Source organism: Recurvomyces mirabilis, assembly GCF_035927965.1.
Source record: "Recurvomyces mirabilis strain CCFEE 5264 chromosome Unknown scaffold_5, whole genome shotgun sequence".
NCBI classification, from domain to species: Eukaryota; Fungi; Ascomycota; class Dothideomycetes; order Mycosphaerellales; family Teratosphaeriaceae; genus Recurvomyces; species Recurvomyces mirabilis.
Window position 1 is genome coordinate 535021 of NW_027041939.1, and position 23469 is coordinate 558489.

Below are 23469 nucleotides of genomic sequence, written 5' to 3' on the forward strand. Positions count from 1 at the left end.
GATCAAACCCCGTTGTCATGGTAGTATTTTCGCAGCCAGGACGTAGCAGGTCGACTTGGTCGTGTGAATGTAGGTAGCATCCTTCGATCCGCCGGTCTAGACGTCCTCGAGATCCTCGGTGAGCATGCTCATGAGATCGGTCGGGTCGAAGCTGCTCGGCGACATCTCAATAGCACATTCCGTAGTGGATTTGTTGGCTAAAGCTGACGACAGATCTTCTGTGATTGAGCCGTCTGCAGTGAATGCCTGGTCGTCTTCGTTGATGGAGACCGTGGCGCTGTATTTCGTGCTTGGGGACTCAGTGGCATCGCACGGAGCGAGGACATGGGTGTTGTTAGCTGTGTCCTGGCTTTCGCCTTCGACGCTTGTGTCTTTGATACTCTTGATCGCTGTGGAGCCACGGCGTTTCTTTTTACTGGGCGTGGTAGACGGCGTCGAACTCGGAGAAGGGGGCACAACGGCAATGAAGTCGAATTCACCGTCCGCCGAAGTCTTTCTCTTGCGCCCACGTCCGACTCCTCCCCTGACCCTCATGTAGTCAGGGTCCGTGAGATACAACCATAACTCCCTGGTAAACAGACGTTCGTCGAATAGCCACTTACGTAGCTTTCCGCCTCGTTGCTCAATAAACAGACAGCCAGTCTTCTTCGAGACCTGACCACGTAGAAGAGGAGCAGTCTTTAGGGTTTGACGGTACGGGAACTCATTCGCACCAATGTCGCCACCACGCATCTTCGGCAGAGCGTTGATGTGTGCGGCCAGTTCTGCGACCTCAGCCGGAATGTCCTCTGGCTGGATCCGCACGATAGGACCTGGGGATACTGCACGCTCGTAATACGGCGTCGGCGAACCGAACATATCCTGCGCGCCACGAAACAATGGCTGAGTCTCGAACAGGTTGTGGTCTGGCCATGCGGTCGCCATGTCACCTGAGTCTACGTCTGAAGGCCCGCATGACCATGGCTGGGAGTCTAGTGTAGCATTGGTCGCCACACTGCCGAAGCTGACGAAGAGTGGATCTGTTGGAGTGAACGGTTCGTCGCGAAGGTCCGGGAAGAAGTTGTTGGCCATATTATGGTCCTCGTCGAGCGAAGTGTGGCAGATGCCAGATAGCATCGGGTCCTGTGAGCCCAGCGCGAGGATGTTCATGCTTGTCGAAAGGGAGAGATGGTGTTTTCATGACCGTGAAAGATTGGCCAGAATGTACGTTGCAGGATATATCTTTTGCTTTGAAGGACGCCATTGTGTATGCCATCAATAGCAGTAGCGGAATAGATCGAACAGTGTTCTCCATTGCTGGATTCCTGAACAATGGTAATGAATGAGGTCGAATGCCGGCCTCATATTTCAATCTCACATCACAGAGATCAGTCGATGCCAACTCAGTGGAATCACTCTGCTATTGTCGTCCGTCCAGCTGTGCAAGATGGCACTTGCACAAACGCAACATAACACTGCATGGTTTAGTTCACCGACCAGAATAAGAAGATGGACTCAATAAGCAGCGGGGACCGTTGCAGGAGTATAGCGCAGGCGTGCAAGAGCAAAACCTCCCCCTCTGCTTTACCTATCAACCCATCCGGATCGCTGCACGTGCTGCGAAAGCATGTGCACGCGAAGATATAAGTAGCTTTTCTTCGGTCGCGGTCTCGACGTAACGAGCATGTCGTGCAGTGAAGTGCTATGTGTTTGTGCTAGGGGAGGGAGTTCGACACACCAATCAGAAGCCAGCCAATCATGAGCAGCCACTGCATATTGCATTAGCTAGTACCTCACTGGACTTTTCAGGTGAGAACGATGGTCTGGGGCTCAAGAGCATTTAGATACCTGGTGTCGAGGCCAGAGTCAAACGCATAGAGGTCTGCCGGATCAGGCTCCTGTACCCACACCTCTGGTTCAGACTTCTCGCCCAGTTCATCGTCCGCTCGCTCGTTGTCCTTCGCCGCTTTGTGCTGCTCCCAGAAAGTATTTTGGTGCTTCTTGAGCTGTTTGTGCTTCACCAGCCAGAGTCTGCTCCTGAATTCGGGACTGAAATGTTCCATAATCATCCGTACCTCACTTGTAAAGAGTAGAAGTCCTTGAATGTGATAATGCCTATTCTTTGCCACTCGTCTTGCTCGTTGCGCGTCAGCAGCAGAGCAGAAATTTCCTGCCAGCAGCTCTCGAAGCTGCCCCAGAACTTGGTGCTGATAAAGATGCACGAGCAATCGAATTGTCGACGAGAGTGGGCTTTATCAAGCTTGAGCTCAAAGAGATCACCCGTGCGTTTATCCCACCGAGGACCCACGGTTCGCCATCGGTCATTATCGAAGACGGACAAGCTGCAAGGATCGATCTGTTTCCCAGCCGAGGGTAGGTCAAAGGTGAACTGCAGTGAACGCAGATAGCCTCGCAGCGTCAGCACCCCTCGAAACAACGGGCCAAAGGCATCATTCCCATTCTTGTATTGTAAATCAGCGCTCTGAAACTCTGCAACATCATGTACGATGTCCGACCTCCCAAGCTTGCGGGCATCGAAGGTGGTTGAGCAAGCTGTGGACATCCACGACCACGTAGGAGCAATGTAAGGGCTCTGCCTTAGCCTCCTGTGGTGATCGGTTTTCCAAAGCAGATTCCGAGGCATTGTCCATCTCCAGAGACCTGCAAGGTATTGATCTCCGTTGTGCAAGAGCGCCGCAAAGTCTTCCGCGAGGGTCGACAGAACGATGGGCATATCAGTCAAGACAGTCAACCGCTTCTGCGAAATATTGTGACAGACGTCATCCCACGAGTCGTGCAACTCGCTTTCGTCACGGCCAATGCCACCGCTTCCTGCTAGTTGCAGCCCATGAACATGCTGTTTATTGTCTGCCCCGAACGGTCTCGATGTAAGCGGCTCGCCTGGGACCATGTCACTAGCGAAACCGTGGCCCGTTGTGGCACAACACTCCCAAATCATCTGCTGATCAGTGAAGTGAAGAATGCGGCGAGACAACTGTCTTTCACGATGGACCCAGGCTCGACTGAAGGTAGGCGCATCATGAATCCATGCAAACTGATTTACTGAACATGGGGTGAATCGAGTCGTTCGATCAAGAGCCGTGGCTGTGAAGCTTAGTGGCAGATAGTCGACGGCCCGGCGTGGCTGGAAAAGTCCACTGGTGCCGGCTTCTATAGCATCGGCTGATATATCGAAAAGTGCTTGTCTGTAATTAGGCGCCATCATCTTCGCTTCACGAAGCCAATCCTCCTTGCTGTCTTGGATAATGCAAAGGCAGTCAATCCATAGCCATTTGACTGCGACAGTGGTCAGAATTACGTGCGTTCACGACAGCTAGGATATACGCACCATCAAACCACTCTGTTACCGTGATAGCATCCTGGAACGTCTTCGGCAGGGCATCGATCGGTATGCCGGATTCGCATCGCTCCTCGATATTCTGGGTAGTCAGTATTGGTTGTACATTGTGACCCCAGCAGTGGCTCAGAGTGACAAATGTCTCTGTCCTGAACGGGCCGGTAGGTACAAGGCGTAGCATGCCCGTATTTTTCGAGCCGGCAACATCCAGGAGGCGAGTAGGTTTACACGTCTCTACTTTGGCGTTGCACCATCTATGATGGCCTGCCCAGTCTGTAAGACAACAATTCAGCCAGTGCTTCGCCAAATTCAGAGCTGTAGTTGAGTCCATGGCATGCGGGAGCTTATCTTCCACCACGAAAGGCAGATCGAAATTCGTCGTATGATTTTTCGCCAACCATACATCCAAGATGTAGATGTGGTTGAAGTTATACGTGCTGCACTAATGTCAACCAAGCTTGTTCACACAATATGGCTTGACGTGGATACCTTTTCTTTGTACCACCCTTCACCATGGCGAAGTAGATCTTGCCTTTGTCGATTGTTTTCTTGCTTGGCCAGCACATCTCGATGTGGAAGCGTTGCAAATTATCATATGTGAATGCGTCAGGATAATGGACCAGCATAGAGCTTGTTAGTTGTCGACACAAATCGCACTCGAAGATGTCTTTCGTGACCATTAGGGATGCCAGGTTGTGGTGGTGAATGACTGAATTTGGCCATCCTGCTGTCGCTGCACCAATCGTCTTCGGATCGTATGAGCAACATGTAAGTCTTGAATACTATACTCAACGTACAGATGGTGTCTCAGATTTGTATCTGCAATAATTGAGGGCATCGCGGCATGGCAGACAGAGGCTATGCTCAGACTCGATTGACATATCATCATGGCTGTAGGCCTTGGTCTCCGGAGGTCGATCAAGTCCCATCTCCACATGCTTCGCCGTCTCGCTCCATCGTAAGCCAATCTCCCCCAAAGAGCGTACTACATGTGGGTCCCGGAATACCAAGAGAAGCTCCTCCGAAGGGTTACGGGTCATATCAGTCGTCACCCGTTCCACGACGTCGTAATTCGGATGCTCTTTCAGCATCTCCGCTGTGGTCATCTCCATCCTTCTCAGGAAATAGTTCTTCCAAGGATATGTTGGCGGGCCTTGAGCCCGGCATTGCCTTGACCATCGTTCGTAGCAACGTCGGTTCTCGGACTCTGATCTATGAGAGCCTCTGTCCACAAGCTTTAGATCTGCGAGACGATTCCGATGGATAACCTGCTCGCAATCTATGCCCGGGCGCGATCCATGCCCACAAAGAGACAATGTTGAGAATAATTGAGGATATCTAGACCGCGTGACATAATAAGCTGCGAGGTGTTTGGGAAGAGGATCCGCTGGATTGTCAAGCGAGCCAATCAGAGGTGGCAAGGACGAGACGCTGTCTTCTACTTCTTCTATAAGGTATGCTCCATCTCTTCGAGCGTCTTTCTCTTCTTCTTGTTCCTCTTGTTATATGCCAAGATGCCGAACGTGCTGGTCGTAGGCGCCACTCGAGGGCTGGGCTACGAGATCGCCAAGCGATATGCTTCGCTTGAGTACTCTGTGACTGGCACCGCACGATCTGGCCCACCCGAGCATGCACACCATGACATTCAATGGATCTCCGGCGTCGATGTTGCAACGGAAGAAGCTGGCAAGAAGATTGCCGAGGGATTGAAAGGTCACAAGCAAGATATTGTGATCATTACCGCGGGTTTCTTTGGCAAGGAGTCCTTCGACGAGCCTGATTATAGTGCAGAAGTGGCAATGTACAAGACATCCGCCATTGCGCCTGTCTTCATCACACACCATCTCCACAAGGCTGGTCTACTGCGCACGGGTAGTCACGGCAGTAAAATCATTATCGTCAGCTCAGAGTCCGGATCGATCACCCTTCGGCACGAGAGCGAGGGCGGTGGGATGTTTGGCCATCATGCGTCCAAAGCGGCTTCGAATATGGTCGGTAAGCTGCTATCGCTCGACCTCAAAGATCAAGGCGTTGCGGTCGGCCTCGTCCATCCAGGTTTCATGCGTACTGAGATGACAAGATCTGTCGGCTTTGATCAGTTCTGGGATGCGGGCGGTGCTGTGACGCCAGCTGAGGCCGCCAAATCGTTGGTGCAGTGGGTGAATGAGGACTTCGATATCAGTATGACAGGGCAGTATTGGGCTCCTAGGGGACCTGGCGACATTGGAACAGCAGGACCAGTGCTCGGTGATACAGATAAGCTATCTACGCCACTGCAACTGCCATGGTGAAGGGCCAAGATCTCGCATGATGATACGACAGTGCTACGATAACTCGATCTCTCCATTAAGATCCTCGCAGACACCTGCTCACAGTCCCGATCATGCTTGTCCCCAGCACTCATTCCATACGCGCGAAAATCGCACCTTCCACGTCATGCAGCATTCAAGGAAGGTACGACCTTGAACGTCTGCCCTGAAGCACATACATTAGCGATATGAGCAATCTTAGTTCCTTTCGTGCTCACATACACAGCTTCATTTCTCCACATGATGCATCAACATGTCAGATCATGAAAATACCCACAGTGAGCTCGTCGGCGCTTCTTACAACTTCAACCAGGAGCAGGCTGGCCAACGCTTGGTTCAGCAGCTGTGTCATGCACGAGGCACCAAACTTATCGCTCCGCTTCTTGCTCATGCTCATAGCCCTGCCGTTGAGGAGCTAGAGTATGATAGAGCACGGCACAAACACGTCAAGCCAGAGCAGGTCGAGCAGTTCAACCTCACTCTTCTCTACTCCGACTGGCTGCGTGTGCCATCAATTCTGCCAAACTTTGAAGCGCCAGTGGTATCATCCATGTCAACTGCCAATCACTCAGAACTACCTTCTTCCGCTAAGGGAGACCAAGCAATGGACGCTATGGAGCATGAAAACACGCCAACGATAGCGAAGAACAAGCTTCCGACAACGCCAATAGTAAGCCGCGATATTCTCATTCCGATTACTCCCGCTACCACCGTGAGCAGGGCTGCTTCCACGATCGACGAGGTTACATCCCCCGCAATGGTCTTCGAAAGTGCGAAGCAGAGCACTGCAAACAATGGTGAGAACAAAAAGACTTCGCACAGGACGAGGAAGATTGTGAAGCGCATCAAGCCGCCGGATGTCAAGGCAACGAAATTATCCTACAAGGAAGGTACCTCCAGGGTTCCCCAGAGCATCTCGGATCTTGTGGCAGCGATAGAAGCTTTGAAGCGCAGTTCGTCCGGACTTCCGATTCGTGCGCCACTGAGAGTTGACGAGAAGTTCCGGGCTCACTTCGATCGCAGCGTGGGTCGCTTGAGGTCAGAGTCAGCACTAATGGAGTGGTATGGAGATACTAGACTGTTCTCGCAGCAGTGGTGGAAGCACCTTGTGGCAGAGAGACAGCCAAGGAGAACTTGCCCTTCGTAAGCGGCGCAGCTTATGGATGGGAAAATTTGATCACGTTGACGCTGCGAGCTGTCTCAAGCAATCCAGTCTATCGTGAAACACATCTTAAGGCTAAGCACGGGACTGGAAGGTCGAGAAGTGCAGTTCCATGGGCAGGACAGATGGCAACGGTAGAGGGAGAATTGTTCTCAGGGTTATGGTGGACACGTCTCGCTACGTCAAGCCATTATGGACTTACTACGCACAAGTCTGTCATGTACTGTACAATTTTGTCTCTCTCACACAACATCCTCCACTACAGCTTGACTTGCAGCCCATTGCAGGCAGCACATCTCGTCACCTTCTCGCTGCCGTCCACCAGAGCTAAACGACAATCCCCGCATGCCCCTTCTTGCCCCTCGATCACGATCAATCGTGCCATTGCCAATGAATCCAGCATGTAGCGGGTACATATCGCACAGTGCACATCACTCAGGCGTTGACACTTAACCAATTCTTCCGTTTCGAAAGCAAGCTTGCCGCATGGTTGGCACAACGGCTCGTCGGCGCCGCTGTTCGCTGCTTCGATCTGATCTGTGTCAGCCAGGATTGAGAGGCCGTATTGGTGGCACGCAAAGCAGGTGAAGATGGTTTTTGAGCCGGAATGCTTACCCTTGCAGCGGATGGGCTTGTCATGATCTTGGACGTGATAGCAACGGTGTTGTTGCAGGAGCCAAACTCAAAATCAGAGTTGTGGCCAGCGTCATTCTCGCTTCCAGTGGCGAGCTCGTTCGTCGAGAGAGGTTGCAGGGTGCTAGCAGAGTGCGGCATTGGTTTCAATGACGTGGGAATGTCTATCAGCTCGATCTCAGCCATCTCGGCATCAGCATCAGATGGTAAACTTCCTGGACCTACGGCAGAGTCAAGCTTCGCAAGATTGGCGCTCGCCGTTGGGACGGCTTCTGCCATCCCATCATTCCCTTCGGGCGCAGCAGAAGAATTGTTGCTGGGGTCAGAATCATGCTCCCCCTAGGTAATCACAGTCCTTGCGGCTCGCACTGGCGCGATCTCATCGCTTGCTATACCGGATTCAAAACCGATGGCACTCATGGGAGAGACCGGCGTGATCACCTTGGCCTTCTTCCGAGGCGCAACTCCCATGTCTTCCCCGATATCTTCGTCGACCTTTGTGATAGTCAGAACCCGAGGACGCTTGGCTGGCCGAGTATCAGTCCCTGGTGCCACGGTCGTCCTCTGAGGCGCAACAATGATGTTCTCACCGATGGGCTCCTGGTAGATCACTGGATGATTCCTGTGAGGCCGAGCGCCTTCTACAGCTCAGGCATCTGCCTGTGTCGAGCCATCATGCTCATAACGGGCGCTTCTGTAGTAGTAATATTCTCTTTGGTTGGTGCGGACCACTCCAGTAGTGAGAGGAGACTTGGCATCGATCTTGAGATTGTTGAGCTCACGTTGGCCTGGCATAGTCAGTGCTGAGGCCTCCTGGCTATGATCTTACAGATCGTTGGTAATGGAAGAGTTGTGGAGGGATTTCTTACTGATTGTTGTATGAACGAGGTGGTACGACAGAAGGGCTCCCAGTAGCTGTGGGAGAAATCCACACCATGTACCAAATTGTTGCCCATCTTGTGACTCCGTGAGCTGTATCTGGAGCCGCCCACATGTGATTGATATAGGCGGGCACAAAGAGCGCACGATGTATTGAGCCATGAACCAGACTTGCGACAATCTCATTGATCGAGGATGATCAGTGTGATGTCGCGAGACCAAAGTGAATATGTAGAATCGTGGATCAGGGGGAGTACTTCGTAGCGCTGACCGGAGATAAGAATCTTGGGCGGTGCCAGGGAGCAGGGGAAGTACTGGCCAGGAAGGAAAAAATTTGTGGTGTATATAAGATGATATCCAGTGGAGCAGCTGTCTTTCGTTGTTGACCAAGTAGGGCTTATTGTTTATGAATACCTGGCTGAGGTTCTGGAAGGAGTCGGGCCACTAGGGCGGGGAGACAGGGCAGAGTGAGATGCACCAACAGCGAACAGTATGAGAGACAAGAGATTGTCTCACATCAGGCTGTCTTAGCAAGAACATCTTCAGATGGCACATGCTCGACATCTCCGTCATGTTCTGAGTCAGGTATCTCTTCAGCACCGCCCTCAGTTTCTTGATCGTCATCTTGACCTTTGAGCTGGCCACCTTTCCTCTTCGGAATGACTTTCATGAAAGCCTCTCCCCAATCTTCCGTCTCCAACCAATTGACCATAATCTCGTTTACGTGATTCGTAGCCAATACCTTCCTGCTGGACATTTGTAGATAGTCACCAATGGGTAGCTTAGCCGTGCGGATACCTCGTTGTTTCGCACGCTTGTAGCAGATGCCCTTCTCACGATTCTTGTCGACTAGACCGCCGATGATATAGGTACTGTACGGTTTGAGCTCAGTAAGGGTGTCGCTTGCCTCCGATGAAAGATACACGATCTCGCCTTCCTGTTGCAGCCGTGGCAGGGTAGTCTCGTCCTCGCCAGAGTATTTTGAGAACGATCCAGCCAGAGACCCACCATATTTCTTCTCGGCCATCCATTGCTTGGCCTGTTCGGCAGTCTCAACAAAATCGTTTTCCAGGAAGCGTACCCCCCGCCAGCCTTTGTAGTGAGTCAAGATGTTGTCAAACCGCTCCCGTAGTTTTCCAGTGAACGAGCAGACAGTCAGGTGAGCACGGAACTTGGCAGTTTTGTTGTCCGAATAGCATCTCGTAATCTGAGAGGCGAGCGAGATGCGCTCATTGTCCCGCATAAGACCATCAAAGTCGCAGTCGATAAGAAAGGTCACTGGCAATTGGACAGATTTGATTGGAAGGACTTTTATAGCAGCAGGAGCAGGAACTTGACGGTCACCATTGGTCTCGTCGTTCTGCTGCTGTCGTGCCTCCCGCTTTCGTTCACGCTTGGCAACAAGCTTTTCTTTGCGGATGATCTTGCGATCGCCACGTTTGGCCTCCCATTCTTGCTTCTTCTGCAGCTTCTTGCGCTGGTTCTTTGACATCGGTTGATCGCCGGCTCCGATCAAATCAGAAGCCGCTAATGGTGCAGTCTCGTCAGGTGGCGGTAGATCGCCAGAGTCTGCCGCATCTTGTCCGCTCGAGTTTTCCGCCTCATCTACCAACCCCAAGCCGTTGATTCCATCATTGACTTGTGGTTGAGGAGATTGAATTGCAGCATGACCTTCTTGTAATCGTGAGTCCGGAACATGGGTCGAGTCCTTGGTTTCGCTGACTACTTCCAGACATGGCATCAACTCTTCGGTCCCATGGCTCAGCTTTCGCATCTTCGAAGGTCGCTCATCAGCCTCCATTGTGTCGCTTTGTTACAGCCAATACTGATGTTGTTGGCGTCCAACATAGTTCTCATTCAAAAGTGTTTAAAGCTTGACTTGATGCTGACTAAGACCCGGGACTATCCGCCATACCTCACGCGCAACACCTCCAGTGCATAGCGAGCCATTGGCCATACCATATCTCTCACACATCTCCTCGCAAGCAGCGCCGCCCCCGTCAATACCGCCGAAATGCCACAGGATATGCCGCCCACCGGCGGGTACGACCCAGTCCAGTACCGCCGCAACTTGCCAGCCCGTGGCTTCCGACCAGCCTACTATCTAGTTGCAGTGGGTGCGATCATGACATATGGTTTCTGGAGATACGGGCAGGGCATACGAGAGCAGAAGTGCGTTAGGGCATCGTCTGTCGAGGCCTTCCAAGAATTTGCTGACTTGGGTCCGCAGTGAGCTTGCACGAGAAAAGATGTGGTCTCGAATCTACCTTATCCCACTACTACAGGCCGAGGAGGACAGAGATCTGGTCAGGAGGACGTTGGCATCCAAGGCGATGGAAAAGGAGCTACTGGGCGCCGAGTCAAAGGTCTACAACAGCGACAAGTTAGTGATGAACAGGAAAGTCGTGATCATGGACTCCACTGACAAGTCACAGATTCGTGCGGCCAACATACGCTGTAGCTCCTTCGCACGTCACAAAGTAGGGAGTAACTCGATCAAAGCGACACCTCGAAGTGTCTTGTATATATGGAGGCGTTGTGGCATGATTATGTATAACTTACCACGAATGGCAAAACCCATGGCTTTCGAACTGTTGTGCATGGCACACCTGGCCGATTCATATCGATTGACACTCCGTAAAGCTACTGATTAGGTAGGATCTCGCGCGGGAGCTAGCTGAAGACCGATGTGTGGCATCCGAGATATGCATCATGACCTGTGCGGCGCGCCACTACCAAGCTTCTCTCAGCCAGCAAGACACGACATCCTACAAGCTGGTAACAAATCATGTGCTCTAACGTTACTCATACAGTGACATTCCATATATACATCCAAGCAAGGGCCTGGGATTGACGCTTTCCCAAGTCAGAACAGCGTACACTCCTCCTCATCGAAATTCTGTAGTCCTGGAAATATCAAAGGATTTATATACTGCCGGCCATGGCTCCCGCAATCTCTCCTGGCTTTCACTCCTGCTGAGTGTATGCGAGCTAGGATAACTTCGATCTCGGTCTGGTGAGAGACGACCTCCTGAGATGCGTACGTTGTATGCACGCTTTGGTTTGACCACATGATGTATCTCGTTCGCGTCCTGGTCTTCTGGGACGAATGCGTCCAGTGATGTGGTCATCAAGCTCTTATCGTAATCTTTTCTTGGAACATCCGCCATCATCTCGTGGAACTCATGCAAATCATTTCGTCGTTTCCATCCACCCCTCCCGTCGGACTGCTGACTGTTGTACGCTGGCGACGAATTTGCTGGTTGTTGTTGCTGCTGCTGTTTCGATCGTGATCTAGAAGCAGACGAGATGCCTAGAGCGGTGCGGGTCGTCTCGATGAAGCGAGCGAACAATGGCTTCAGACTTGGCAGCGACGCGGCGAGGATGCCGAGGCAGAGCTCGATCATGTTCCATACGTTGAAGCTGTCGTGCCACATACTGTCCGGCTGGTTGATAAATTTGGTCTGGAGGTTGGCTTTGACTATCCCGGCCGCGCAGGCCATGAACCCGAGCGATAGGATGAACATTAGAGTAATCTTGGCCCGCAGGTTGATCTGGAGCTTGATGATGATTGGGATTGGCAGAACAGCGAACAGCACGTCAGTGATGATGTTGATGATGCTGTTGAAGAGACCGATGAAGCCGTAGGTCTTTCCTGAAAAGCACTTCGTCGCGGGATCCGCTCGCAAGGCCGGCTTGAAGCTTGCAGCAACTGGTATGCAGGAGAAGATCAGAGTTCCCAGGCAGCTGAGGCAGAAGCAAGTAAGGAATGCTAGGAACTGTCAGCTAATGCAGTCACCTTGTCTCGGACATTCTCCTACCTATCGCACACCACAAGAATATCTTCCAGCTCTTCCGCGATGCAAGGCGCAAGAGAAAGAGAGCAATCGAGATCTTAACCAGCACGACGCCGGTCACCACCAGGATCCCGTGAGCGAACTCCCACTCAGACTGCATCAACATGTCAATTGGTAATAAGCAGGCATTGTGGCGTCCAATTCCCCAGTGCGTCTCGCCCACGAAGCAAACGAATACGCCAATGGCCATGAGCGCTGCCATTATCATGACATAGTCGTCGGGTCCGAGAATTTTGAGCATGCTGATGCGGACATATGTGCGAAGGATGACTGATATCAATGCTGCTCCAAGGAATGCGCCAGTAACACCAAGTACCTCAGCTACATTGTTTGCTTTGCAGTAAGGGCTGTTCAAGTCCGGCACAGGGTTTGTGTTCATGATGACCGCTTTTGTGGATGTCGCAGAACGAAGTTGGTGGCGAGCATGTCAATGATGGTGTGATACTGGTGAGCTACTATGGAGGCGCTGCAGCAGCAAACCTCAGACCATGATCGTTGCTGGACAGCTAGGACTCCTTCCACGATACCAGCCGTCGGGAAGCACAAAACGGAGTTCAAGCCTGCCGCAGCCACCCACAGTGTAGTCCACAAGTACGTTCCCGGGACATGCACAAGCAGTATGGCACTACAGAACAACGACGGTAGAACAAGTTAGCTTAAAGTCGCTTGTCGTATACGTCCGGCCCGTGGCTTGCGAAGCGACGTCGCAGCTTGACGAATTGACATGGTCCGCAGCGGACGAGCCACGGGCTGTGGTTGAGACGCAGACTACTGGCGCTGTAGTAGCGTGAAATACTCGAGCTTGCATCCTTCTCCGCTGCATTTGTGCAAGGACGGAGTGCTAGCTCGTCTTGCGATATGAGGCTGCATGCAACCATACCAGCATTCTAATATACGTGCCGTCTGGACTTCATTAGTCCATACTAAACGATGCAGAGGGTTCTAGTCCATTGCGGACAGCTCGTGCTCTAGTTCACGGCCGATCGCTTGTTTCTTGCACAGACACAGATTGTTGTTCAACTAAAGAAGCATGTGGTGCTAAGGCACAGCTTTGTCTACACACGCGCGAGTGCGATTCATGGAACGTAGTAAGAAGCGCATCGACTTGCAGCTGGCTTGATGCTCACTATTCTAGCAAGGACCTGGAGCGCCTCCAGACGAGAGTCGTACATAGGCCGGAAAGGAGTCCGGATCTCACTGACTACTGGAAAACCAGGCACAGCGTGTCGGTGTCGGCACGTTGTAGGCTTCCAACGATGCGGCGCGAGCGAACAGGGTGAAGGACGAGGTATATGAGGCGGCACGGCATGCGTACGAGCGATATGCCGTGCCTGCTTGCCAGCCACGGTGTCGTGGAATGTTTACGATCTTCAATCCAGCCATTCTGCGGTGCCTTGTCGGGCATCCACGTGCGTCGTATGGCGTACTGATGGTTAAGTGTTGATAGTCTATCATCAAGCGCTAGGGAAGTCGCAACGCAACGCACGGTCCTTGCCAAGATCGCTCTATAGGCGAGCAACAACCTCAAACCCAGACAGTAACCCGTCCGGAATCTTCTACTGTCACCGCTATGCTATTATCGCTTCCAAATTAGCGATAGACTGCTCGACGGCAAATATGACATTGAGTCGACTTATAATGAGCACGCCTGACCAATCCATATTGTGCGCAATGCGATTGGTACCTGTCGTGCTGGGACTTAGACCCTCGTGGACGCCATGCATATCGTGGCATGGGTGCTGCGGACATCTAACTTGATTGGCAGTCAAGCTACCTAAGCGTATTCGGGGCTATGGGAAGGACCTCGCCAACTCACTACTGTATTGGCACCCCGGTAGACCAGAAGTCCCTAAACGGAATCTCGCCTACCGTTCGGCCGGAGGGCATGTCCTCGAACGACTGAACTATCTTGTTTCTTCCCTATAATCCTGCGCAGCCGGTCAAATGCTTCGAGATGAGCGTTGGCCTTGGCATAGATGCTTACGGATAAACATCAGGATCGGCCCCCATGCCAAGAATCTTGCCGCTTCCCAGTCTTCGCAGATGCGACGGAGCACTATTGATATTGCTGCATGCAAGCGACAATCCCGGCTCTGGATATGCTTGCCACCCCACTTCGGTGCGCTCCTTGAGGCCGAAGCAATCCGGTATGTCAATGGCGGCTGATAATGTTCACTGCCGAAATGCCTCACCGGCCACTACCGTTTATGCGAAGGTGGCACATGTTCGCAATAAGTTGAGGTATAAGCCAATTTGAGGCGCAAGAGTACAATTTACTTTCCTTCGCTGTCCCCAAGCCATCAATTGTAAAGGTCCTGCTTGCGAGAACTCTCGTGTCACTTCAGCTCCTTACTCCTTGGAGTCACGCATCCATCATGCGGTGCACTCTATCTGCGATCGCCGGTGTTGCACTTTTGTCGTCGGCAGCGCAGGCATGGATATCAGCTCCAACGACGCAGACTGACAAGCTCGCCGCTGTGGGCCTTCTGAAGCTTGCCCAGTACGAATCCCAGCACCATCCTCCGCCGGCTTGCAATACCTCCTCTGGATACATTCGTCAGGAGTGGCATACTCTGACCCCTAAGCAGAAGACTGCATACATCTCTGCCGTCCAATGCTTGCAAAAGCTGCCCGCGAAAAGCGGAAGCTTCGCTCCTGGCGCAAAGAGCAGATTCGATGATTTCGTTGGTGGGTTGGGCTGGCAGAGACATTTTGGAGCATACTGACATGATGTAATTAGCTGTGCACATCAACCAGACCCTGAGCATCCATGCCACTGTAAGTCGCTCCGATGGTTCTGGCTAGCAGACTCCGAGCTGACCCTGCAATAGGCCAACTTCTTGTCCTGGCATAGATACTTCACCTGGACGTACGAGCAAGCTCTGCGTAATGAATGTGGCTACAAAGGCTACCAACCTTACCTCAACTGGGCAAAGGTGTCGCAAGACCCTCTCGACTCTCGACTCTTTGATGGGAGCGCTACATCGATAGGTAACAACGGTGGAAACCTCCCTGGCGAGAACAACTCCTACTTCCAGTCTGAGGCCAATCCGCTTGTGGTCATTCCTCCTGGCACTGGCGGTAAATGCATCACAGCAGGCCCGTTTGTCAATATGTCTGTCAACCTCGGCCCTCTTATCCCAGCTTACTCGGAAATCCCACCAAACCCATCTCCAGATGGTCTTGGGTACAACCCTCGTTGCTTGAGGAGAGACATCTCGACCTATGCGGCACGGCTCGCTCTCAACGATACCATGATTGCGAAATTGATCACCAGCCACAACGACGTCTCATCTTTCCAGGATGATATGGAAGGAGGATTTAACTTTGGCCTGCCTCTCATCGGTGTGCATACTGCTGGTCATTACCTGGTTGGCGGCGATCCAGGTGGTGGTGAGTACAGTAACCCGTACCATGTCCAAGTTATGATTCTGACTCGAAATTGCAGATTTCTTTGCCAGCCCTGGTGACCCATACTTCTTCCTGCACCACGCCCAAATCGACCGTGTTTGGTGGATCTGGCAAAACCAGGACCTCAAGAACCGCCAGAATGCCATCGCCGGGACCATTACGATTCTGAACCAGCCTCCAAGCCGCAATGGCACTCTGCAAGATATCCTTGATCTTGGTGTGAACGCACCCGGCATTACCATCGGAAGCGCTATGTCGACTCTAGCTGGCGAGTTCTGCTACATTTACATTTGAGACAGGTGTATTAAGGTCGGAAACGTCGTATAGCTTGCAGCGTTCAATAGATGCCGGTATATACCCCGACCTACGGGGTTGTTTCGATCCGCCGTGTGGTGCCGGATTCGTTTGACCTGCTCTTGTTGTGACAGCCCAGTATGTTTGAGTCTACGGCAGCATCGTGGATTTGCTCTTCGCACTATATTGCCTAGCTCTGGTTCATTGATGGCCGATTCTGAGCCAAGGAGTACTTTTGGTCAGTGTCCTGGCTGAGACAATCGGATCGGTACGCTTTCCAGAGACATGGGAGCACGACCGTGAACACTGACTCGCTGGGGTCACCAGCAAAAGTCGTTCCAGCGCATATCCGGGTTGATAGAGCACGTGGAGGTGCGAGGCTAAATATCGTGGACCCTGGACTCATACAGTCCGAAATTCTTTCCTTGTTGGAAGACATCTCCTATCCTCATCCGGGTTTCTCGAAGATATATCGGTGAAGGTGACTTTCGATTTCGCGAGATACCGGGCTCATATTACCAGGCCGCTCGGGGGTGAGGTGATCTTGTCGGATTGGAAGAGGGTTGTCGCCAGGCAGCTCGTAGAGCTCTTGCTCTCCCTCGTCCTTCTCACTGATAGGCTCGGTGATTGTTCGACGCATGAGCAGTGGGCGCAGCGAGCTCAGGGAGCCCGCAAAGAAGCCTATGCCAATCTCGGCATCTATCATTGTCAGTCCCCTTATCAATGGTGAGACTTTGATCATGCGACACTTACAGCCCCAGATAAGAAGGTCGCCAAGACCGCTGGTCCGATCATGAGAATGTATCAAGGCATTGGTGTACGTCTGTCTTATACAAGCCGAGATACTGGCGAGAACGCCAAGACTGAGCAGGAACCCGATAGACAGCTTCGCTTTCCTTGTCAAAGGAGCATTCCATAGCAGTGGTATTGGCAGTAGTGCGCAGACCCAATCGGCCAGGATGTTGATCGCAGTGGTGGCATAGTAGATACCAGCAAGAATTGCCGGGGCTTGGCACTCGCCGCCACGAATATCCACGTTCCAAGCATAGCTATGGAAGGGTCAGCTTTGCGATCAGAGTCCTCAGACCGTCCGAGTTGGGCTTACGAGACTGGCGTGCAGCGGAATATGATGTAGAACATTCCGCCAATCGTGATCAATGCAAGTATGGTGACAAGGCCATATAGAGTAATGATGTAAGGTCGCTTGCCAGAAGCTACTCGGCCGAGTCTTCCTACAGTAAGGGCAATACTGATCTTGACAGGTACAACGGCGAGACACCAGAAGATCTCATACAGCCAGAACCACTGTAGCAGATCTAAGTCAGCTTGCCATGATTGTCCCTGAGGCTTGGGAGTGTGGGTACCATCAATGCAGTCTTGATCTCGTCGTTGGTGAGCTCGTTCTCGCTGACATCGATCCCGTTGAAAGCGCCGCCGATACCTGTAGCTTGTTGCACGGTTCAACGCAAGCGCATAAGGCTATTCACGTTATAGATTGTGATGTACGGCCCATGACGGTGTAATAGCACAAGCATTTCACCCTGGTCGTGCAAATCGTCGCAGCGTATTGTAGAAAGTAGCGCTGAGGGTCATGACCAACCCGTAGGTAAATACCAATAGAAGTCATATTGAAACCCAGAAGCGAAAGCAAAGGACTCCCAGAAGAGGCACGGAAAGCTCAATGCTCATAAGCTAACTTCGGTCACTCCCGAGCCATTCATATTTGCTTTGACCTGCCAAGCAAAAAGTTCGCCCACAGTGTCTGTACATCGATGGAGAGCGCAACAATCACGAACCACAACAACTCCATACCACAATCATGGTCGCCTTCGATTATGCCCCCGAGCGACCCGAACACATCGACACCATCCTCAACGGCCTCGACCGCTACAATCCCGAAACCACAACAGTATTCCAGGACTACGTCGCGCAGCAGTGCGAGAGCCAGACCTACGATGCATACGCGAATCTGGCACTACTAAAACTGTACGTACTCCAGCAACGACGACGGCATTTATACTATGTCATGTGGTACCCTGATGATTAACCATTACACGTTTCCTATTACCTGACCGAGCCCGAATGAACCCGGGCTCGACTGAAGCGAAATCTTGATATTAGCTCTATCTGAACATATCCAACACAACCTCCCAAACTTCGATACCAGCCCACGACGTTTTCAGACATCAGATCAGACTCGCTGACTCGAGTATCTGAACAACACAGATACCAATTCAACCCCCACCTCACGCGCGACGAAACAAGCACCAACATCCTCGTCAAAGCCCTCACCGTCTTCCCCGCGCCCGACTTCAGCCTCTGCCTCTCCCTCCTCCCACCCCACATCCTCGCCCAAACGAAACTCTCCCAGCAATCGAATGGCGGTCCGGCACCAGCCTCGGGTACTCTGGCAGAAGCTGTCCAACACCTAAACACCCTGCACACAGCGCTGAACAATGCGGCATATACTCTCTTCTGGAGCACGCTCGAGAGCGACGACCTCTACGCCGATCTAGTGGCTGATGTACAGGGGTTCGAGGATAGCATGAGAGTCCGGATCGCAGTCGTGGTATCGCAGTGTATGCAGGAGATTTCCCGACCGGTCTTGGAAAGCTGGCTCAATGTTCGAGGGAGTAAATTGGAGGGGTTCGTGAAGGAGGTGTGTGGATGGGAGATTGAGGGGGAGACGGTGCGGATACCGCTTAATAGTGAGAATGAGGCGAGGGGCACGGTGGTGAAGGAGGATGTGAGGTTCGAACAGTTTGGACGGGTCCTTAAGCGTGCTTATGAGCAGCCTGCGTAGCCGGGCAATGCTAGTAGATGGGTTGCAATGATTGTATCGAGGACGGGCTGGCCGGGAAAGGGCATTTTGTTAGCTAGCGAGGCGTTATGGTGGGTGGAAGTGGGGGGATTGGCGAGCAGAGCTTGCACAGGGACTAGATTTCATGGAAGGCCTAATCGCTCACGAAGGAGCCGACGATGATATGGAGGAGATGAGTCAGACGTTAAGAGATAGATATTGTCCATGATTGCGCTCACAGAATGCTCAGATAGAATCTCTATCGCAACGCTAGTCACATGATCAACGCTGAATACTTCCTTTCCATCGCTCATGCTCATTCAATGCCTCGTGTCTGTACGCAAAAAGTTGCAAAGCCATCGAGGCCAGCCATTAATCGATCCTCACACCATATACCATTTCAGCCCATGATTGTCCTCGTAATCAATGCACCATAACATCCGCCTGATGTTGCTGCGGAGCACTCTCAGCCTTGACCTCCTGATCCATCTCCATCTCATGATCCCCCCCATTAGCCTCTCCCTCGCCCTCCTCCTCACCCTCTTCCTCCTCAAGTTCTTCCTCGTCTTCGCTCTCCTCCTCCAGATCCTCCGACCCAGCCTCCTCATCCTCCTTCTCTTCCATCCCCTCCATCTCCATATCCTCCCCACCATCCTTCTTCACCTCGGCATTCTGCTCACCGCCCTCCACCAGCTCAGGCGCCTCACCTTCAACCTCCTCCTCCTCTTCCTCCTCAGCTCCGTAGGCAGCACCATCATCCTCGGCCGCATCAACATCCGGCTGCTCGGGCGGGAACTCCGCAGGCGCACTCTCCTCGCTATCCCACTTGATGGCAAATCTCGTGACCCTCGGCTTCTCCGCCAAGATCGACCTTCTTATCTTCTCCAATACAGGTTTAGCGGGAGGGTCGTTGGCGAGGGTTTCGTCTGTGTACTCGTTGTTGACGTAGTAGCCGACGCGGACGAATTCGCGCTCGTCGTAGGAACAGGTGAGGAGGATGACGGTGACGCCCAGGATGTCGGTGGCGGGAATGCGGGCGGTGTTGGGCGCGTCGGCCTCAAAGACGAATTTGTTCACGCCGACGGGGATGGGGCCGACGAGGAGGGAGTCGAGTTCTTGGTCGTGTTCGGAGCTACGCCATAGTATGAGTCATGTGATGTGTTGTCGGTCGCTGCCTAAGTGGAAAGACGGTGTGAGGTGACGTACGACGTTGCTGATCCGACATATGTGAGCTTCCACTCGAGGTCTTTGTTGAGTGGCTCAAGGCCTGGATCAAGATCAGCAACTAGTGTTGATATCCTCATACTGTAACAGTGATATGCTCACATTCAAAGGTGATCTCGAATTCATACGGCTGGTCAAAGGCAGCAGGGTTGTTGCGAACGGAAACGTTCAACAGTGATACAGTCGCCATGATGTCTGGCGTTGTGCGCAATGTCTTGGTAATTCGTGGCTGGCTTCGATGCTATCTATCCGGAGAGCTGTATGTGGAGGAGAGATGGCGAAAGTGCAAGAACGTGCGTTTGTTTGGAAGCCAAAGAACAAGTCGCAGTGCACACGCGTTGGGCGCGTAAAGCAGGTGCCTTAGCGCGATGTATATGGTCGGCTATATGTATCGAATGTGAACAATGTTTGGATCCATATTATTGGGATGGTATGGGCTATGTATTCGCATTGTATGTTCTACGTGATGGTCTAAATATATATAAACGTCTGTGTGTATAAGCCGTTCCCTATTGCTTCCACCAGCTGTTTGCGTCTGGACACCAGTCACGTTAGCATGCTTCCAAGACTTAGCGCAGGCAATAAACCCAGGTGCCTTACGAGGATGGTCGCCCGAGCCGAGCGCCTGCAGCGCCTTGCGCGCTTCAGCCTTACGCACATGGTCCACACCAAAGACCTCGTTGCGTCTCACGCAAGCAGCGCCCAGATCGAGTTGCTCCGCCGACGTCACCGAGCCCATGAGCACTGGGGTGCCGAGGGGATACTGATGATCCGCATCCACCTGCCAGAAGTGCCAGGTCTTGCCGTAAAGATTGATGATTTCCTTCATGGCCTGCAGCTCCGCAGCCTCCCATTCATCGTCGGTGAAGGCGTCCGGCTTCGGACAAATCAGCATGCCTGACTGGACCTCGTACTCATGCGAGTGCCACAGCTTCTGCTCCTCTGCATCGAACGTCTCGTACACCTCCTTGGGCACCATGTACTCGACGCCGATAAGCTTGGCATTTTGCTCGTGCGAGTCGTAGATGAGGCATTGCCTTAGATCTGTTTCGCTCCATGTTAGCCGCTTCGCATACTCAATTGATAATTCATTCACAGTTGCTGGCCTGCTGCGTCTCACCTTTGCGGACGTGTGCGCAGTAGTGGGTTGCCTCCACGTATCGCGTCTTGCCCGCCTTTGCCTCGTCGGCATAGATGTGCACCGCGGTCAAGAATTCATGGATGCTACGAAAGGGTGCATACTGCGAGTCGTTCATAACGTTAGCTTCGACCCGTGGCGGAAGAATTCCGGTGTGTAGAAAAAGTAAATTCAAAGTCGTCACGGACTGATCGTACTTAACAACTCTATAAGCCTGCGAAGAGGTTTTGAGCTCAGGACCGACGAGACCAAAAGGTCGCCGACTGCAGAGCTACAGTATGCTCCGCTTCTCGGTGCATGGAAGGTATATGTATGCACTGTATCGCCGCCTAAGCCGAACATTGCTTATTGCAGCAATCGGCGACTCGGTCGGCGACCTCGAGCAGTGCAACTTTGGCAACGTTCCTAGTTTCCGCCACAATAAAGATGGGCCATCATCGCCACCTGAGCCAAGCGTTGCTTCTTGCAGCAATCGGCGACCTGGTCATGCGACCTCAACAGAGAGAAATTGGTAGCATCCTTAGTCCTTGCTACAATAGATTGACCATCATAATACAGTCTGCAAGTGAGGATCTTGAGAAGTAGGAGACGAAGCGTCGGGTAAAGGAGCTATCTAGCCTGATCACACCAGACCTGTCGTCCATGACCGACCTCGATCATCCTATTGCGGTCACCAACCATGGAGCACAACGACTACCTACCTATACCAGCAGAGGTTCCACCGGTCCAGTCACAACAGCTCATCAAGACATCACCCGATCCGGGCGTCTTCTCACGGTCCAACGCTACTGGGCTAGTCCTATTCGCGCCGACAGTCTAATAGAGGCTCAGCTGCTGATCTTGACCTTCGCCACGGGCATCCAAGACTCGATCTCCTACCCTGACTTCCGCTGCTTCGCATCCAATCAAACCGGCAACACGGTCGTCCTCGCTGTTGCCCTTGCAGGCGGCGTCGGCGAGCTGTTCGATCCCGCCAATGTAGGCGCAAGCCTTGGTGCCTTCCTCCTCGGCGCTCTTGCGACTGGCCATCTAGGCCTCGTGTTTGGGAGGAGACGGCGTGTATGGCAGTTTACTGTGGGTCTTGCGCAGACCATGATGGTGCTAGGTGCAGCGTGGATTCAATTCGGGCACGGCGCCAACGAGAGTGGAGTTTGGCCTCGCGCTGCGCTGGCGCTGATTGCTACGGCGTCCGGTTCGCAGGTCGCAGCAGCGCGAGCCTTCCAGATACCCGAAATTACCACTGCGATGGCAACAGCTGCTTGGGTCGATTTTATCATCGATGAAAATCTCCTGTTATGGAGGAATCGTTCCAGGAACCGCCGCGCACTGTTTCTGTTTGTGCTTGTAGCGGGAAGCTTCGCAGGCGCGTATGCAAGGGCTGGTATAGGATCGCCAAAGGCCATTATCATCTCTGGAGTGTTGAAGGGACTCGCGACTCTTCTCATCCTGTTCGCCACAGCCGTCAAGACGAAGCCGCCAGCACAGAATAGTACACCTCTAGATTGCACGAGTGCGGCGCATTGATTGTACAACAATGGCGCACGGTGGCCACATATGGCATTCTAGCGGAAGCGTCTGGAGACCGTGAAGCCGATTTCGCACTGCACCCGTCCACGCGTGATCGGATCTCATGCTCGGGGCGACGGATTAGAACGCGACGCATCTGGGACCGAGTCGTGCACGCACGCCTTCAAGTGACTGCCTATCCGTGGCGCTCATGTCTTGTAGGCCTGATCCAAAACAAGGACGTGGCCGGGACAGCGAAAAATGATGTGGCCTGCTGGCGTAGCCAAGCTCGTTGAGACGTATTGTAGTCAGTGAGCAATGTTTACAAAGGCTATCGAATACGGCTCCCCAATCCCCAGAACGGAGATTGCATTCGTCGAGGACCAGATTGCCAAGGTCCTGACAAAGAGTGAGTCTATGTATTAGACAGACTGAGGAGAAGGTCACACGGCGAAGATGCAGGCGCTGCATATGGCGTAAAGGCAAGTGCACCAGCTCGTCCATATCCAGATTGTGCGTCGCCTTGACTGTGAGAGCTCTCAGATTAGGGAACTGGCGTATAAAGGCGATAAGCGCGATAGCAGAGGCGGCATTAGGGTGAGCTATCTGTATTGCACTAGCTTCTTCGAACACGTACGCGCTGCCACCCTCGCCACTTTGATCGAGGATCCCTAGACTGACAACCTGAATGCTTGGGAGAGCTTGCGGCACATTCAGTGCCAAATTCAAAAAATCGTGGGCTACTGACATATTTAGCTCGAGCGTCGTTAGGCAGGTATGCGCAAGAGAATTCAGAGTCCTCCCAATGGCGCTGGTAAAGTCGGCGCGGGCTGCGTCCAAATAGTTTCTTGAGTGATGCCAAGCCCTTGGTTCGGCATAGGCTTGCACTCGTAACGTATGAAGCTGATCGAATGCTACG

The 23469-nt window shown here is 52.6% G+C and overlaps 14 protein-coding genes across 14 annotated transcripts; 6 read left to right on the forward strand and 8 right to left on the reverse strand.

Annotated features, from left to right (window-relative positions):
- Positions 1 to 96: 96 nt before the first annotated feature.
- On the reverse strand, positions 97 to 1149 carry LTS14_002524 (uncharacterized protein; the record flags this gene model as incomplete). Its single annotated transcript, XM_064835230.1, has 1 exon — positions 97 to 1149. One exon carries the CDS (start codon positions 1147 to 1149, stop codon positions 97 to 99), a length of 1053 nt encoding a protein of 350 aa, XP_064697165.1.
- A 635-nt stretch (positions 1150 to 1784) lies between these two features.
- LTS14_002525 (uncharacterized protein) lies at positions 1785 to 3518 on the reverse strand (the record flags this gene model as incomplete). The annotated part of the gene is made up of 3 exons (XM_064835231.1): positions 1785 to 2028; positions 2055 to 3276; positions 3329 to 3518. 3 exons carry the CDS (start codon positions 3516 to 3518, stop codon positions 1785 to 1787), a joined length of 1656 nt encoding a protein of 551 aa, XP_064697166.1.
- Positions 3519 to 4851: 1333 nt separating this feature from the next.
- LTS14_002526 (uncharacterized protein) lies at positions 4852 to 5628 on the forward strand (the record flags this gene model as incomplete). The annotated part of the gene is made up of 1 exon (XM_064835232.1): positions 4852 to 5628. The coding sequence occupies one exon, from the start codon at positions 4852 to 4854 to the stop codon at positions 5626 to 5628; it is 777 nt and encodes a 258-aa protein (XP_064697167.1).
- Positions 5629 to 5899: 271 nt separating this feature from the next.
- On the forward strand, positions 5900 to 6793 carry LTS14_002527 (uncharacterized protein; the record flags this gene model as incomplete). Its single annotated transcript, XM_064835233.1, has 1 exon — positions 5900 to 6793. One exon carries the CDS (start codon positions 5900 to 5902, stop codon positions 6791 to 6793), a length of 894 nt encoding a protein of 297 aa, XP_064697168.1.
- A 274-nt stretch (positions 6794 to 7067) lies between these two features.
- Positions 7068 to 7627, reverse strand: LTS14_002528 (uncharacterized protein; the record flags this gene model as incomplete). The annotated part of the gene is made up of 2 exons (XM_064835234.1): positions 7068 to 7340; positions 7424 to 7627. 2 exons carry the CDS (start codon positions 7625 to 7627, stop codon positions 7068 to 7070), a joined length of 477 nt encoding a protein of 158 aa, XP_064697169.1.
- A 1210-nt stretch (positions 7628 to 8837) lies between these two features.
- On the reverse strand, positions 8838 to 10121 carry TRM10 (tRNA (guanine(9)-N(1))-methyltransferase; the record flags this gene model as incomplete). Its single annotated transcript, XM_064835235.1, has 1 exon — positions 8838 to 10121. The coding sequence occupies one exon, from the start codon at positions 10119 to 10121 to the stop codon at positions 8838 to 8840; it is 1284 nt and encodes a 427-aa protein (XP_064697170.1).
- Positions 10122 to 10334: 213 nt separating this feature from the next.
- On the forward strand, positions 10335 to 10804 carry LTS14_002530 (uncharacterized protein; the record flags this gene model as incomplete). Its single annotated transcript, XM_064835236.1, has 3 exons — positions 10335 to 10492; positions 10551 to 10703; positions 10756 to 10804. 3 exons carry the CDS (start codon positions 10335 to 10337, stop codon positions 10802 to 10804), a joined length of 360 nt encoding a protein of 119 aa, XP_064697171.1.
- A 404-nt stretch (positions 10805 to 11208) lies between these two features.
- LTS14_002531 (uncharacterized protein) lies at positions 11209 to 12556 on the reverse strand (the record flags this gene model as incomplete). Its single annotated transcript, XM_064835237.1, has 2 exons — positions 11209 to 12032; positions 12142 to 12556. 2 exons carry the CDS (start codon positions 12554 to 12556, stop codon positions 11209 to 11211), a joined length of 1239 nt encoding a protein of 412 aa, XP_064697172.1.
- A 1996-nt stretch (positions 12557 to 14552) lies between these two features.
- LTS14_002532 (uncharacterized protein) lies at positions 14553 to 15882 on the forward strand (the record flags this gene model as incomplete). The annotated part of the gene is made up of 4 exons (XM_064835238.1): positions 14553 to 14865; positions 14918 to 14955; positions 15009 to 15570; positions 15626 to 15882. 4 exons carry the CDS (start codon positions 14553 to 14555, stop codon positions 15880 to 15882), a joined length of 1170 nt encoding a protein of 389 aa, XP_064697173.1.
- Positions 15883 to 16330: 448 nt separating this feature from the next.
- LTS14_002533 (uncharacterized protein) lies at positions 16331 to 17249 on the reverse strand (the record flags this gene model as incomplete). Its single annotated transcript, XM_064835239.1, has 4 exons — positions 16331 to 16581; positions 16636 to 16931; positions 16988 to 17187; positions 17247 to 17249. The coding sequence occupies 4 exons, from the start codon at positions 17247 to 17249 to the stop codon at positions 16331 to 16333; spliced, it is 750 nt and encodes a 249-aa protein (XP_064697174.1).
- Positions 17250 to 17701: 452 nt separating this feature from the next.
- Positions 17702 to 18685, forward strand: LTS14_002534 (uncharacterized protein; the record flags this gene model as incomplete). The annotated part of the gene is made up of 2 exons (XM_064835240.1): positions 17702 to 17868; positions 18109 to 18685. The coding sequence occupies 2 exons, from the start codon at positions 17702 to 17704 to the stop codon at positions 18683 to 18685; spliced, it is 744 nt and encodes a 247-aa protein (XP_064697175.1).
- A 420-nt stretch (positions 18686 to 19105) lies between these two features.
- ASF1 (Histone chaperone asf1) lies at positions 19106 to 20096 on the reverse strand (the record flags this gene model as incomplete). Its single annotated transcript, XM_064835241.1, has 3 exons — positions 19106 to 19814; positions 19889 to 19949; positions 20009 to 20096. 3 exons carry the CDS (start codon positions 20094 to 20096, stop codon positions 19106 to 19108), a joined length of 858 nt encoding a protein of 285 aa, XP_064697176.1.
- Positions 20097 to 20415: 319 nt separating this feature from the next.
- LTS14_002536 (uncharacterized protein) lies at positions 20416 to 21162 on the reverse strand (the record flags this gene model as incomplete). Its single annotated transcript, XM_064835242.1, has 3 exons — positions 20416 to 20441; positions 20507 to 20950; positions 21027 to 21162. The coding sequence occupies 3 exons, from the start codon at positions 21160 to 21162 to the stop codon at positions 20416 to 20418; spliced, it is 606 nt and encodes a 201-aa protein (XP_064697177.1).
- A 308-nt stretch (positions 21163 to 21470) lies between these two features.
- Positions 21471 to 22568, forward strand: LTS14_002537 (uncharacterized protein; the record flags this gene model as incomplete). The annotated part of the gene is made up of 2 exons (XM_064835243.1): positions 21471 to 21625; positions 21662 to 22568. The coding sequence occupies 2 exons, from the start codon at positions 21471 to 21473 to the stop codon at positions 22566 to 22568; spliced, it is 1062 nt and encodes a 353-aa protein (XP_064697178.1).
- Between the last annotated feature and the right edge of the window lie 901 nt (positions 22569 to 23469).